This window comes from Eumetopias jubatus, unplaced genomic scaffold (genome assembly GCF_037043125.1).
Source record: "Eumetopias jubatus isolate StellerSeaLion01/CBP00866 unplaced genomic scaffold, mEumJub1_p1.0 scaffold_3, whole genome shotgun sequence".
Classification (NCBI taxonomy): domain Eukaryota; kingdom Metazoa; phylum Chordata; class Mammalia; order Carnivora; family Otariidae; genus Eumetopias; species Eumetopias jubatus.
Genome location: NW_028274809.1, coordinates 85,275,856 through 85,291,782, shown reverse-complemented (window position 1 = coordinate 85,291,782; position 15,927 = coordinate 85,275,856). Strand labels below are relative to the sequence as shown.

At 37.3% G+C, this 15,927-nt stretch overlaps 1 protein-coding gene across 12 annotated transcripts in view; it reads right to left on the bottom strand.

The window, feature by feature from the left end:
* The window catches only part of QTMAN (queuosine-tRNA mannosyltransferase), a 449,054-nt gene that overhangs the window by 318,600 nt on the left and 114,527 nt on the right, over window positions 1–15,927 (bottom strand). For all 12 annotated transcript variants that reach the window (XM_088021722.1, XM_088021716.1, XM_088021727.1 and 9 more), the window contains 2 exons: window positions 8,549–8,613; window positions 5,222–5,425 (listed from right to left, as the gene is read on the bottom strand). In XM_088021722.1, the coding sequence (XP_087877848.1) occupies window positions 5,222–5,400 (179 nt within the window). In that variant the 5' untranslated portion in view covers window positions 5,401–5,425; window positions 8,549–8,613. The remainder of the gene's footprint in view (window positions 1–5,221; window positions 5,426–8,548; window positions 8,614–15,927) is intronic.

Sequence of the window (15,927 nt, the reverse complement as noted above, 5' to 3'; positions counted from 1 at the left end):
ACCCCTGGGTGGCTCAGTCAGTTAAGCATCTGCCTTCGGCTCAGATCATGACCCCACGGTCCTGGGATCCAGCCCTGAGTCAGGCGCTCTGCTCAGCAGGGAGCCCGCTTCTCCCTCTGCCTGCCGCTCCCCCTGCTTGTGCTCTCTCCCTCACCCTGACAATTAAAAAAAAAAAAAAAAAAAAATTCACATATTCCTTGAAAGAGAACCTGCTTGTTTAGTGAAAGGCCACAATCATGGTACCATTAAAGATTATGGCAAATCAAACAGAATTATCAATAGCCACATATCATTGTAAGCTTTAACTTCACTGTAGGCATTGCTTAACCAAACTGAACTTTCATTCAATTTAATTCCTATCTAACTACTTGCTTTCCTTGCCCCTCCTTGGTCATTAAAAAAAAGGGGAGGGGATTAGGGTGGGAAAAGAAAAGGTATCATAATGATAATCAATATTTATTAACAGTTAGGATTTATGTGGCTACAAGAAACAGAAAACCTAAAAAACTAGACACTCAATCTCACATAACACAAGTCTGGAAAGAGGCAGGGTGTCCCCAGTGCAGTGAACCAGCCTTGCTCAGGGACCCAGCCTCTGTCTTATAGTGGGTCGATTTTTAGCTAATGCAGCATCTTTAATGATTACAATTCCATTCAGGCTTTCTGTTTCACTTTTTAAAAAAGATTTTATTTACTTATTTGACAGAGAGAAAGTTTCATCTCTATTGACATAAAACTATTAAAAGAACATTTCCCCTTTTTATTGATCTGTGCCATATCCACAGATCCACAGCTACATAATTCCAAAAATTATTTGTGCCTTTAAAAAAAAATCATGCGTGTTATCTATTTTATTATCTCAAGGTAACTAGTAGTTTCTTCATCTCCACTTCTATTTGCTTTCAACTTCACTATTTTTCACTCTTTTTATTCTTTCCTTCCCAATACTACTCCTAGATTCAAGTAAGAGGGTCTCTGCTCTGGGCCACAACCTTTAGAGGGCTTGCATCTCACAATTAAAAAATAATAAAAATAAATTTATTAAAGACGATGTGGCTGTGACTGTCAATTTAGATATAACCTGCATTGTGATATACAATATGTTCATTATGATTCAGTCCTATTTTTAATATCCGTTATGATTTCTTCTGTGACCCAGGAGTTATTTAGAATTATGCTTGCACATTTTCTGATTTACAGGTACAGGGCTTTTCAGGAATCTCTACTAACGATTTCTCTCCTGCACACACTTCAGATTGATTTCATCCAAGGGGTGAAGATCATTTGTGGAGGGCTGCTCACAGCCCACCTCCTGCACCAGCAGAGTAGCTGCTCCCTCATGCAAAGAGCTGCAGACATAGGCATGGGAAGCTGGCCAGGGTGCACTGAAAGGGCAAGGTCCCAGGGATATGGGTGGGCATTGACATCCTCTGCCATACTGATCTGCAGATCACTGTTTTTATTCATTTCCAGTGTACTCTTCCATTGTTCTGTTCTTATCACCTTCTTTCTTTATACCAAAGACAATACCCCATAACACTATCTGGCACCTTACTTTCTGTCATAGAAAATGTCTTAGAGAGGTTCCCATGAAGAGTACACAGAAATCTTCCTACTTCAGGTCAGAGCTGCACAATATTCCATTTCAGAATGTCACACAACTAAGTTAACCAGTCCCTTTATGAAAATGAGACAACCCCAGCTTCGAGGCCAGCTACCACTCTAATTTCCAGATCATTCTTCAGATCCCCTCTTACTTTGGTTAGCTATGGAGTTAAAAGGGAAGTTGTTACACTTTATGAATAATTTCTAGATGTTTTAGAGACGGAGGGTTTTCAGGTGACTAGGTAGCTCTACTGCTCAAAATGGAAGTCTAATCTAGGCTCTTTCCGGACTTCCATCAGCCATTTTTCATAGCCCGGGCATTTTGTTCTCATCCTATCACCTCACGGTTACAGACTTCACAACCACTGTCAAATGCAGGAAGGGAAATGGCTTTCTCCTTTCATAACTAAAAACAAATAAAACAAACTTTGTTGGAAGAACCCCCAGAAGTCATCCACTTAAATCTAATTTGCCAAGACTCAGTGACTGCCCAGCATTAACTGCAAGGAAAGCTGGGAAAATGGGGCAGAGAACGGGATCATAATGACCGACTCAAGTCAATCATGCTTCACTCCCAGGGGCTGGGTACTTAGCCACTCCAAAGACAAGTGTGATTCTGTTAACAGGAAGAAGGGCTGTTAAATGGCCAATGATCAGAATCTGCTACGATACCTCGGATGGAATGAAAAATATAATTGTAAGCAGCTGAGAGTGAAAAAAAATGATTTTAAGTAACTGATTGTCTCAGTTCAGTAAAGAAAAAAATGAATGAAATATCTTTGATGCCAAGTCTAGGTGTATCTAAGAAAGTCAAAATGCTAATCTTGGGACAAATGACTCATACATTTCAGAACATAAAATTTAAGACCCATCCTCAAAACATTTTTCTGCATTTCGTGGTTTCCAGAAGGCAAAATTTTAATATAACCTAAGGAATAATCATTACCACTACTTTGGGGAAAAATAACTTATGGAGCTTTTGTAATCTATGATAAAATTAAACAACTCCAAATGTGACCCATGATGTATTCTCCTAGCTGTCAAGATAAAGAAGCAGAATCAAACTGAGTAATTAGGCTGAAGCATTTATTCTGTTAGTAATAAAATATTTTCTGGATAATAAGCTTGTAACAATAATGACTGTATGTACAGAAGCTGAGAAAAATAACATGTGTACCTACATTCAGGGTCTTTCTCATCAGATGCAGCCTCTACCTGTTCAGAGTAATTCTGCATAGCACGTAATACCGGTGCTTTCTGAATTGTGATGATTTCATCTGCCAAGTGTACAAAGAGAGTTAACTAACTGGAAAGCAAAAACTCTTCATGTCTTTAAAAGTCTCCACAGAGATCAGATTTATCTGGTGTAACAAAAGACCGTTCTTGCACTTCAATGTAGGGTTGAGTGAGCATATTTTTTAACTTAGTGTTAAGTTTTCAAGCTGTTGCTGTTTTTCCAAAAGTATTCAAAAAGAGTAGATAAGTTATCACTGGTCAAATATAACCGTAGGTCCAACTGGTGAGGTGTATCTTTTAGTGAAGTCTGATTAGATTAATGCAGGTAAGTGCACAGCTGCAATGATACCCTGAAAGATCTTAGACCCCGCTGTCAGGACCTGTAGGTTGTAGCTGTCAGAGTAAAACTTCCCATCGCAGTCTTGCAGCAATCGACCTCCCCAGTAAGACTGCTTCAACGAGCACTGTGATGTTTATCCTCAAATGCTTGAGGCCTCACACGGAGTGGAGGAGCCGGCACACGGGAGTCCTGGCACGCATGCTTGCCACACACACGTATTTGTGACACAGTAATTTCATTCTGAAAAACTGCGTAATCAAAATGAACTCTAACAGCCGATGGAGAAATGATTCATTTCAATGTCCAAGTCATTGTAGAAATGTATTATAACAAACGGTCACGTTAAATGAAAATGTGCCATAAAGTCAACTGCGTTACTTGACCTTAAGTAATACAATACTATTGGTGCCATGCAAACACAATTAAATGAGATGTGAAAGCAACCATAAATAGTCATATTTTAAACAACAGTCAACAGTCTTATCATTGCCCTTAAAAGTTTTATATTGATACCCTCACTGAAATTTCTAATACTATCCGTCAACCATATTCACTTAGTGATATCAGAGTATAAAACATTAAATTATGGAAGTAAAAATATACTTTAGGTTAGAAAAATAAATTCTTAAATTTGTCCCCAAACAGCATTTTACCTTTATAATCCCAAGCAAAGTGACTCGAGTGCTCACTGCTATTCCACCTGACAACCTGAATGCTCAGACATGATGCATGGTTTTCATACACCAAATGGTGTATGGGGATTCTCTGAATCCCCCAAATTACTACCAAGAACAGCAACCTACATTTAAATCCCAAGCCGTTGTCTCCTTTGTGACTGTTCCACCTTACAAGCAGCAACAGATAGATGTGGCTGCTGAAGGCAAGGTGAGCGCTCCAGCCCAAACGGTGCCCTTTCTCCAGCAACCCTTTTGCCCTACCTCCATTACTTATCAGCCTGCACTCCCCAGTGCTGCTTAAACCAATGCAGTTCTTTTTTTTTTTTTTAAGATTTTATTTATTTATTTGACAGAAAGAGAGACAGAGAGCACAAGCAGGGGGAGCAGCAAAGGGAGAGGGAGAAGCAGAGCAGGGAGCAGGGAGCAGGGAGCCCGATGCGGGGCTCGATCCCAGGACCCTGGGATCATGGCCTGAGCTGAAGGCAGACGCTTAATGACTGAGCCACCCAGGCGCCCCAAACCAATGCAGTTCTACACAGAAGGGCCCAGAATGGTAAGAACAGATCTATAAAACACAGTAGGATAATCTCCCACTATTTAACAAGCAGGAGACACAAGGCAGTATATAGCAATAGAGAATAAGGAGGTAAGGATGTTCAGTATTCTACTTGTCCTCCATCAAACGTCATCAGTATTTCTCATTCATCTTTCTGGTGTGTCCCAGAAGAATCTCTATGATGTACCCCTAGTTCCCACTTCCTAACTAATCAGAATTCAGAACTGAGTCCTGTGTGCCCCAAATCTATTCATCCTTGAAGACTAAGCAAAGGTTGCCAGCTCTATAAAGCCACCTCCACTTTGTCAGTCAAAATCAACTCCTCCATTTTTCATGCTCACATTGCACCTGCAAGTCCATCTCTACCTCAATAGTCTTTAAAGCTTTAAGGGCACAGACCGTGGTCACATGCGCCTTTTCAACCTTAGCTCCTAGTACAGAGCAGACACAATAAACTAACCACAAACAGCACACTCCCTACAAGAGACACTGGAGGTTATGTGCAAAAAATGTGCCCAAGATCAACTCTCCTCTCAGGCCAAAAAATGTCATCCACACCCACACACATGCATGTGATAACATCACAAGACAAATGAGAAAAGGCTTGAGGGTTCTAAATGAGGCCACTTTTCATCTAGCCAGCTGTCCTCACAGCATAAGTGAACTCTCCTGCTCTGCTGGGTCTATTATAGTCATACTAACCAATTCCATAGCTGGAGAAAATCTCACAGATGCCAACAGAGAAGCAACATTCTTATAACATGTACAGTAAGAACAGGCTGAAGGTGCAGCCCAAGCTCCAATTACCTGTACTGTTCACTGATGGGAATATTCTGGGAGAAGTATAAAGCCGATGTCCGTGCTCTCCAATGCCATTTCTTTGCAGGAAGGGTATAAAGGACACAGTCTTCTAACTCTTCTTGGAGCAGATCCACCAGCTGTTTATGGGATCCTCCACAGAATGGCTCAACGATGAGAAGACTCATGGGCCCTTTTAAGCCTTCACAGATTCTAAATAATAAGCAAAACAATATTTTTCCAACATATGTATGTGTGTGTGTGCATAAAGATTTTTTTAAAAATAAGTTAAAATATTACATACTCAGAGGGCAAATAATTTACAGACACTTAATTTTTTAAAAAATATGCTGCATCCCACTTTTTTAAAAAGTACATAACACTTAAGGTTTATATTTTTGTAATCAGTATTTTTACATTATTTGTGTTAACAAGAGGAAATAAAGGATGCTTATTTTTCTGATTTCTGTTTTCTTTTTGCCCTAAGATTACTTCCACAATGACTCAGGTTTTTTTTTTTTTTTCTCCAGCCCCAGGAAGTGTAAAGCCCTCTCTGCTGTGATCACTCACTTCCTGGTTGGAATGGCTGTGACCCTGACTCAGTAACCACAAGAAGTGGCTTGGCCTAGAGCTCCACTACTCTCGGACAGTCATGAACTCATCTCCTAAGACTTCCACTCCAAGAGCCCTTTGTTTGTAAGGCCCTATCCAGTTCAGAAATTCTCTGATTCTGTAACTCTCACATTAATTCATCTTTAAATTCACCAGCTAGCACTGCCCCCAGTGAATCCCATATTTGGAAAGAAAGTACAATCATATTCAAATCTCAATCCTCTAATGTTAAAAATCTTAGGATAGAATTTCTTGAGACACTGCACATACCTTAACCACCCCCCCCATTATCACCAATTTCCCACCTGCAAAGGAAGACCCAAAAAGGGGGGTAAAGCTATATACCTATGAACCAGCAAGGTTTCTAGAAACTTTCTTTAAATAACAATCCCATTAAGAGGGATAAAGTAATGTTGTTATTAAAGACATGGTACATTTTTCATCCCAGTGAGTTAGCTATCAAGCAATTTTTTGGTTTAATAATATGACTTTTGTTAATGTGGTCAGTAAAATAAAAATATATGTGTGAATATAAAGAAAATCCATATACATTTCAAATTATATGCTATTTCCTGTAAGAAGGAAGAAATATCACTCTGTACATAAATACTACATTGTTTAAAAAATATTCCAGATGTTTGAATTTTCCTTTATGACTTAAGTAAACACCACTCATTACACAGCATATTGCTCTTAATAATGTTGTTCCACAAAACTATTAGTCTCAATAACTCAATGATGCTTTTTTAAAAAAGATTTTAGGGCACCTGGGTGGCTCAGTTGGTTAAGCGACTGCCTTCAGCTCAGGTCATGATCCTGAAGTCCCGGGATCGAGTCCCACATTGGGCTCCCTGCTTGGCAGGGAGTCTGCTTCTCCTTCTGACCCTCCCCCCTCCCATGTGCTCTCTCTCTCTCTCATTCTTTCTCTCAAATAAATAAATAAATAAATCTTTAAAAAAAATTTTATTTATTTTAGAGAGAGAGAGTGCAAGCAGGGGTAGGGGCAGATGGAGAAGAGGTAGAGAATCTCAAGCAGACTCATGCTGAGCACAGAGCCCAACGCAAGGCTCAAGGTCACGACCCTGAGATCATGACCTGAGCCAAAACCGAGAGTTGGACGCTTGACCAACTGAGCCACCCAGGTGCCCCTCAATGATGCTTTTCACTAATAAAACTATACTTTACCTTGTTCAAACCAATGCCTATTTAAATTGCATTTCAAAGGAGAAAGTCTCAAATGGTTCTCAAAGATATGGTTGGAATGAAAAAAAGCTTAGTTCTTGATGTCTGAATTTTCCAATGAGCATTTTTAAAGAAAAATATACAAATACATATTTCACTTATCTACAAAATAAGCAGCAGTGTTCCTCAGGTGGAAAAGGCATGAACTCTGGGGTTAGGGAGATACAAGTCTGAAGCTCAACAACGTCACTTCCTAGCTGTGTGACCTAGGACAAGTTACCTAACTTTGTAGGACTCAGTCTTGCCTCCTTTAAAATGAGGATAACAATACTAACCTCAGAGGTGTGTTGTGAAGATAAAATTGAAGCATAATAACTAACAAACAGTAATAAGATATTTTGCCCCTCCCATTTTCAGTATAAATCACCTTATGTAAGGGAAAAGGATATCTTTGAATCCTCCTGCATTTTAAAATCAGTAATTTTCAATCATGGCCCCCTCTCAATCAATAGGGGGGAAAGGTGCATATACACATGCATTTGAAGTGTGGTAGGTGTTACCCATTCTTCATCAGCAGCTTGTATTTCAAATAAGAATTTGAGACCCCCACAGGTACCTGGGAAGAAGTAAGCCTAGGGGTTGAGCTATGCAGAGGCTTGGCTTTTTTCAGGCCAGTTGGAGACCACCTCTAATAAATGCAAAGTTCAATAAGATAAGTTTAACAAAATGGTAGCTGTAATCCTTCAAATAATGGAAACTTCTAGAAAGTCTACTGAGAGACCAATATAAGGCAATTTTGAAAATTATATCAAAGGTTGCAAGACAGACTAAAAGCAGTTAACATTAGTTTGCTTACTAGATCACATCACAGTTATCTCTATCTTGGTTTATTTCCTCTGATCTAATCATGACAAGGTGTATATGCCCTATATATCCTTAAAAGGTTGTTATAAAAATGACCTGAGTTATTTCCCCAAGTAATAGAATGTGATCTAAACCACTCTAAAGAACATTTCATTCATATAACCTCAAAGAAAGCAACATCAATATTAGAAGGGAAAAAAAGCTTTCTGATTCTTCATTCCTTTGCCCTTTTAAATGATTAATCTAGAGCACATATCATGCCATATATTTACAGATGTTTCTTATGGGTCTGAATCATGAGTTATCTGCAAACCATAAGCCAATGTGGAGGCAGTATGTGTAGGTGCTGCTGTAGATTCAAGACATTCAGTAAGCAGAACTGAACACCAAGCACGTGGGAGGTCGAAAAATAGAAAAGGGGAAAAAAAGATTATAGCTATAGTAGATTTCCACCCCTTTAATAGCTCAGTAAGAAGAGTGAAATGTACAGGTTTGAACTAGCGTTTACTCGAGCATTTTTCTAGTGGCCAATGGGTGTGCCTGCATTTTGGGTATTTTTCTGGGGAGAATAACTATGTCCTACCATCTCTGAAAACTATACTTAGTGGCTTTGATTCACGGAAATTTGTTCTGCTTGTTTTGTGGAGACAGACATATCCTGGCAGTTCCCCTACTTACTTCTATTGCAACTTCTGTGGCAAGAAGAAAATGTGTTCTTCCCTATAGTCTTCTTAAAGCACAACCTGGAAGAAAGATGATTCCCATTAGGTGCAAGCAAAAGAGAGGAAGCTGATTTTTAAATATAAGATTCAAACCAAATGTCATCACAGCACATTAAAGAACAGTGCAAATACTCTTACTGTGCTTGAGTTTTTAGAAAACACTGCTTGAAACAAACAAGCATGAGGTTTAAAAAAAAAAACACTGTTAAAAAGAATTTTTGCTGTTATGCTGGAATTTGCTAAAAGATAAAGGGAGTGCACTATTTGCTCATTTTAGCAATAATCCCAGAAAACGCCAGGTGCTCCCTCTGACACCAAAGATGCTCACGAGCACCGAGCAATGGTGAATACAGACATCAGGGACCACTACCAATGGCTACTAGGGAGTGAGTGCTTGGGAGTGGCAGTCCTGAACACAGAAAGGCTTACTCCTAAGCAAGGGAAAGGTCTCCTTTACAACCCAAGGCTGTGGCCAGGTGTTTGCCAGAAGATGGTAGGTAAGCCTACACACAGCCAAAGGTCTTACATAAGTGGGTTAAAGCTTTAGCACCGCAGAAACTGAGTAAGTATATCAGTTAGAGGTGTGGCATTTATTTCAAAGGAAAAAACAAAAAAAAAACCTTCTTATGTGAGGGAACAAATTCCAATCAGAAAGCCCATGTCCTTTCTGCATGACACTAGAATGTTAGTATTTTATGACATTAAGAAAAAAGTTGAAAAAAAAAAAGAAAAAGTTAATGGCCAATCCATTCTTGCTCCCAAAAAGAGCATACAATGTGTGTCAGATAAATTTTTATCAACTTTTAAGTTTTTCTGCTTAACCCAGTAAGCTTCAGTTAAAAAAAAAAAACAAAAAACTCATTTCTTCAGCATATTTTATTCCCCAGTGACACCAGATGAATGAGAATCTACTATACTATTAAGGCTTTATGAAAGTTTAATTCATTATCAATACTATGATTTAATGATACATGGTTAAGTGCTAAACATTAAATTGGCAATATAAATGAGTCAAAGTGATAGCTATGACATAGGAATTTTAAACCACTTCAAATTCTACTTAAGATCACCAGAGGCCAAATGATCTAAGAATTGTCTGACTTTCCAAAACTTTATATTTACAATTAAAAGAGGATACAAAGTGAAAAATCACAAAAATATTTCACATAAGCATTTTGACCAAAATGAAAAAGTGCCATTAGTGTCATTTCAATTAAAAATTAATAATGCATTGATAAGATCACCAAGAACAAAAGTAGCCTGAAACCAGGGCTGTGAATATTTTTAAATTTTTATTAAAACTTTTCGTCACTGTACCTGCATTTATTTTAAGCCTGACCCAATTTCCTTATTCCCTGAGCCATTTTCAAGGTGAACTACATTTTGGTCTACCTCCTCTAACAGTTAGAACTTGCTGTCGTAGGTTTTGTTTTTTATTTTTTGTTTTTTTTTTTTTTGACAGTACAGAGAACGGAAATTTGCAATATGCCATTGATTTACTGAAAAAGATGCACTAAGTATACATACATCATGTGGATTTTTTTAAAGCTAAACCTAAGTCACATTAGAAACCTGTAATCAGCCCTCATATATGATGTCAATTCAGTTACTTATAATATTCAAATAATTTTCCAACCAAATACCAAGTAATAATTTTAAATCAGAGGAATTGTTGTATTAATATATTCCACAGACACCTTACTGCTATTAGCTGTAGGAAGGTATGGTTTCAGTGATGATGGTATTAACGGTTTTAATCCCACACACATGAGAAATTGATTCCACAGGCTAATGCACACATTGCTTGATACCTTATATTTGAATTAATTGCTGAAAATATATTTTCTACTTGCCTATATATAATATTTAAAAAAGTTAAGCTTGGCAGAATGAAAAAACAGTGAACTTAAACACTAAATGCTCTAAGTTGGGGAAAATAAAATCTGAGCAGGACTTCCCAATAGGTCATCAGAGGTTTACCTGGTATTTTCTTACTGACCCCTTCCCTTCAGCACCTCCACCCACCAACTCCAACACACCAGGTTCTATTTTAAAAGCAACGAATAACCCAGCAGGATAAAACAGGGCAGTACTGAGAAAAGTTAGCATTACCTTCCAACCCACTCACTTATTTTAATGATTCATCAGGGAAACCCCAGTTGTTAAAATATACCTGAAATCTCATTAAATAGTAAAAAAAAATAAGCATAAAGATTTCTGCTTTGAAACATGTCACTATCAATTCCACTAACAGAACCTATTAAGGGTGAATATATAGTAAAAATACATTTTGCTAAAAAAAGTATCCTCAAGGTATCACACTATAATCAAGTATCATATGGGGGTCAGGGGGTGGGGGAAACAGAGATAAGCAGATCCTACCAAAAAGTTATTTTTAAAAAACTTTTTATAAAAATCAGGCGTAGCAAATTCATCCTAACCCCTAAAACCTCAATGTAATCTCTGAGTACTAAAATACAATCTGGTATCAGCTGTGGAGTAAAAAACCTTGCAATCCTAAAACTACAGGCACCAACAGTATTCTACATAATTAAAGAAAGTTTGGCAAACAGTAAGAAATGAATGCTCAGATTCCTGAGCATAGTTTGAATTAAAGATAATGCATTATGGAAACTGATCATTATTTAATTATGGACATACAACCTAACATTTATGATAACTTATGTACTACTATGTGTACTTAAATAGTAACATTAAAAATAAAAATCTTGGGTTCATACTGAAAGAGATGTAGCACTATAATATTTTATTGCCTCATAGTGCTATGGGTGTTCTAATTTCTTCAGTTCTGACTTTAGTTTCCTGTTGTGGTAATGAAGAACTAAGGATTTATGCATCAAAACCAAGATTTGGTAAGAAGATGTATATGCCATCCTGTTTGTGACACAATTTAAAGCAATTCTCAAGTGTGCTTTTCCATTTAAATGATTTCCTATGATCTTTTATACAAACTCTTTTAAAAATTACAATCTTATATGCATATATTGCTATTTAATTTTCCCTAACAGATATTTTCATTCTTTCTCAACTTGAGATTTACCTTTCTGTTTAGAACTATCAGTCACTTATTCCATAACTTGAATTAATACAAAGTCTTGGTTATAACTGTATCAAATGCAAACTCAACAAATACTTATACACACTGACACTATGACATCATTCACTTGTTTTCAACTATGCATAATTTCCACAAATAAATAGATGTGCATATATTACAAATTCATTGCTTTACATTTTTGTGAAGTTATAGTCCATACTATATAGCAAAATTATAACTATGATTTTTTGTGAGAAGTTTACTAGTTTAATTTCACTGAAAAAATATTCATCCTCTTTCAACTTTTCATTGCTATCAATTTCATGAATAATTTCAAACTATAAAAGTAGCAATGAATTAGTTCTACTGAATACTAAAACTATTTCAGTTTGCTGATATTTTAAAATGTGGCAGTATATTTATGAATCAATAGAAAATTTTACACCAGAAAATCATCTCATCGCTCATTTGAACTATTGCATTACCCTTTTAACTAGGTCTCCATGCTGCCACACCATCTGATTCCTGTCATGACATTTCTCCATAATCCAGCCACAAGTAATCTTCCAAAATGCAAATGTGATCATGAGGTGATATGCTCAAAAACCTTCAAGGTCTCCACCACCTACGGATAAAGCCCAAGGCCCTACACATGGCAGTGAGACCTTGCTTGTCTGGCCCTTCCTTTCTCTTCACCACGGCCTTGCTTCTCCTTCTCCCCTGTGATCTCTTTTCCCCCACTTGCCCAGACTCTGCCTCATTGCAGCACCAAGCGCTCACACTCACGTAGTTACCCTTCTGTGATTCCACACCTTTGTTTCTTTTCCGTCAGCCTCTTCCTGTTCACCTCATGAATTTTCCTTAAAATTTCTGCTCATGAATCACCACTTCTATAAAGCCTTTCCCTGAACTTCTTTTCAACAGGACTTCCCCTCTGCTCTGTACAGTCTCAGTACTGGTTTTACTCTTTCCAGGTCCCACTTCCCTCTGGGCCTCTGAAAGTCTGCAGGACAGGGGCCATGTCATTCTCTTCCTGGGGGCTTCCCAGGATCCGGCACATTGTGAATGTCACTACGTTTCTGTAGAGCTGCACTAAAAATCAGGAGGAAATGGGAACTTGATTCTGCCTTTAAAGTAGCATTGCTTTCATGCCCACAGGTCCCAAGCAAATGAGTGTCAGGCAGCATTCCACCTGCTACTAATGATTTCCCATTATTCCCGAAGTCGAAACTACATCAAGCAGCTAGTCTATCTAAACACATTTTATTATATTCTCTTTCAAAGACGGATTCTCTTCTTACTTTCATAGAAAGGAGACTTTATTAGATATATTTTTTCATGCAGATATGAGTTTATCTTAACCTATTAATACAAGAGAAGTAACAATGATAAAAGAAATGGTAGAAACACCACAAGCAATTGCATTCTGGGCCAAAGCAAGTTTAATGGCCTAAAAGAATGAATATCTCTGAGATCCATGAATTCTGAAAATCACCTGCAGTTTTTTAATCTGCTTGATCTATCACCATCCTAGTTTAATACTAGCAGTGGAACTAGGATAAGAAGCCAATTCCCTCACCATAAATCTGGAGATCCCATTTCACATTTAGTAATTATACTTTAATTTAATGGGAAAGAAGAAAAGGCATTTTTAAATACTTTCTGCCAACAATTATTCATTTTATAAAAGTTTGACAAGATGAATAATGTATTTGCTTTCTCAAGATGGCATTTCTCCAAGGCTTCCACCTTCCTGAAATGAGCTGCAAATCAGTCCAGTGGGAAAAAATAGGATTATCTGATCCACTCATATATGGATACCTAAGTAGAAAAGCCCAGGTGTTTCACAGATTCATAGGTGGAAGGAATGTGGGAGCCACTGACCAACCACTTTTCTTTTATAGAGGAAGAAATGGAGAATATTGAGCATCACAGAGTAACAGAGCAAGGGCTTAAACCCAGGTCTTTGGACCCTACAGTCATATATCTTCCCATTATACTTCATTGCAGGTACCTGGTAGGATATAAGTAAAAGGTGCGTCCATTTTCTAGTCTTTAGAGTTTTTGGATTAATCATCAATGTTTAATAATTATTAATATGTAAATGATATATACTGCAGTATATATTTATATGCATGTGAAATATAAATATCAGTATGATAAATATATGTATCACATATTATATCTAATCATAACTCCCAATAGTTTGTAAATCTAGGACATCAGTGGTAAAAACCACACAATATAGTTATATAGAATACCCTATAGTTAGGGTGGTAAAACTCAAAACTTTTGTTCTAATCTCTTGTAACTCCTTCCAGAGTCCTACATAGTCATCCTTTCCCTGACCCCACAACCCTTATCCTTCACCCCCAGCTCTAGACTAACACCTTTCTGATAGGGCAAGAGGCCTTAATGACTAGGATGGGAGAAAGACAATATCCAAGATTCATATGACAAGAATGGTTTGAAGTAGGAGGCAAAGAGGTCAGCCATAGAGATATGCTCAGTCTGTGTCATAATTTACTACTGTCACCATCAAACAAAGTCTAAGTCTCCTGATAAAACAATCTGTAGTACCTCTTTGTACTTACCACTTGTAGAATATTTTTATATGAGTGACTATATAATCCTCTACTGGATATTAAGTTCCAAAAGGACAGTGACCAGGTCTGCTTGCTTACCACTATATCCTCAGCACTTAGCAAACAGAAAGTGTTCAACACTCTCTGTTGAGTCAATAAACCATAAAACTCTTTAGCAATGGCCTTGACAATTTCTTGAACTCATCCAAGACCTTTATTGTTACCAACCACAAATAATCACCCCTTCCTACCACTAATTACTACTTACTCTCACAGAGAGAACTTGATGCACAAATTCTATCACCCACCTAAAATATAACAGGTGGTATCTTATTGTATTGAAAATGTCACACCTCGTTCTAAGGAAAATAGTTCTGCCAGCAGCCCTACTGAGGGGTTTAGAACCCTAGTTTCATGCCATGGGCAACTAACTATCTTCTCTGATCTTTCTAGGCTCTATGCAAGAATATTTAACACAAGGACAGTCAAGTCTGTGACCTGGAAGGATTCAACCAGTTTAATCATTAGACTGGCATATTTTTCTTGGTCAGAAGCATTATCTTGCTACCCTACATTGGCTTCTATGCCAAATTTTAACTCAGACTTGGATTATGCAAGACAATTATAAATATACACACCAAATGAGTTTCAAATAAAATGACTAACAGATTCTTAACTATACTGGCGCTAGTGAGTCTCGCTCTAACATCTTTTAAGAACTTAATCCATCTTAACTAAATAAAAAATTGTTGAGAAGTTTCCCTCTCCAAGTGGGAGGCACATATCACATTTTCAGTTAATTCTGAAACAGAAATAGCAAAGTGACTCTAACACACAAACATTCTCAACGTCCTATTTGAAGTGCTGCAACCCAAGCAAACATGGGTGGCATTCCCTTGATGGGTTGAAATAAATGTCACCAAGTATAAAGTTCTGGATTTACTCACTTCCAGTGAAAAATGAAAAGGACATAATCTCACAACTCAATCTATTTATCAGTGAGGGAAATCAACTTTCAAGAAATACAAAAACCTAACAGCTCAGGAGGCAAAAGAATATCAGGTAAACACTTGGGAGAAGAAAGAAATTTCCAGAGGACTGAAGGGCTAGAAATAGATATCCTTAAAAGAACTGATGTTAGATACCTTTAATATTTTTAATATTCATTTTATATGAATGAAAGTCACCCTGCAGTAACAGATTTATTTAAATGGTGTTAGGAAACGTGAGGTGAAGCCAGTATTGGAATCTGTCCTTAAAGATCCAAATCCATAAAACCATGCTTTAAAGATGTACCAATTAAAATGTTCAGTGACACTTCTCCCATCTCCAAAGTTCTACCTAACTATAGAAATTTATTTATTAGAAGTAGGATTGGTTAAAAGTACATTTTCTTCTATTTATGTATTGCAGCAGGTCTTTTTCTAGCTGCCATATATTTTTCAAGAATCTTTTTTGATTTGTCAATGGTCTAAGACATTTACTAATGGTTTAAGAAGCCAACACTAGAAAAACTGGATAGATTCTAGAGATCATTAGTGATAAATTTTCAAAAGCCCAGAAAGCCAGTTTAGACCAGGGCTGAGTAAATCTGGGGCTAAGAGATACGGTAATGAGAGCTGTATCACTATTTTTAAATATCACAAGGGGCATATTATTAGCTACCCACTATTATAAGAAAAAGAGTCAGTC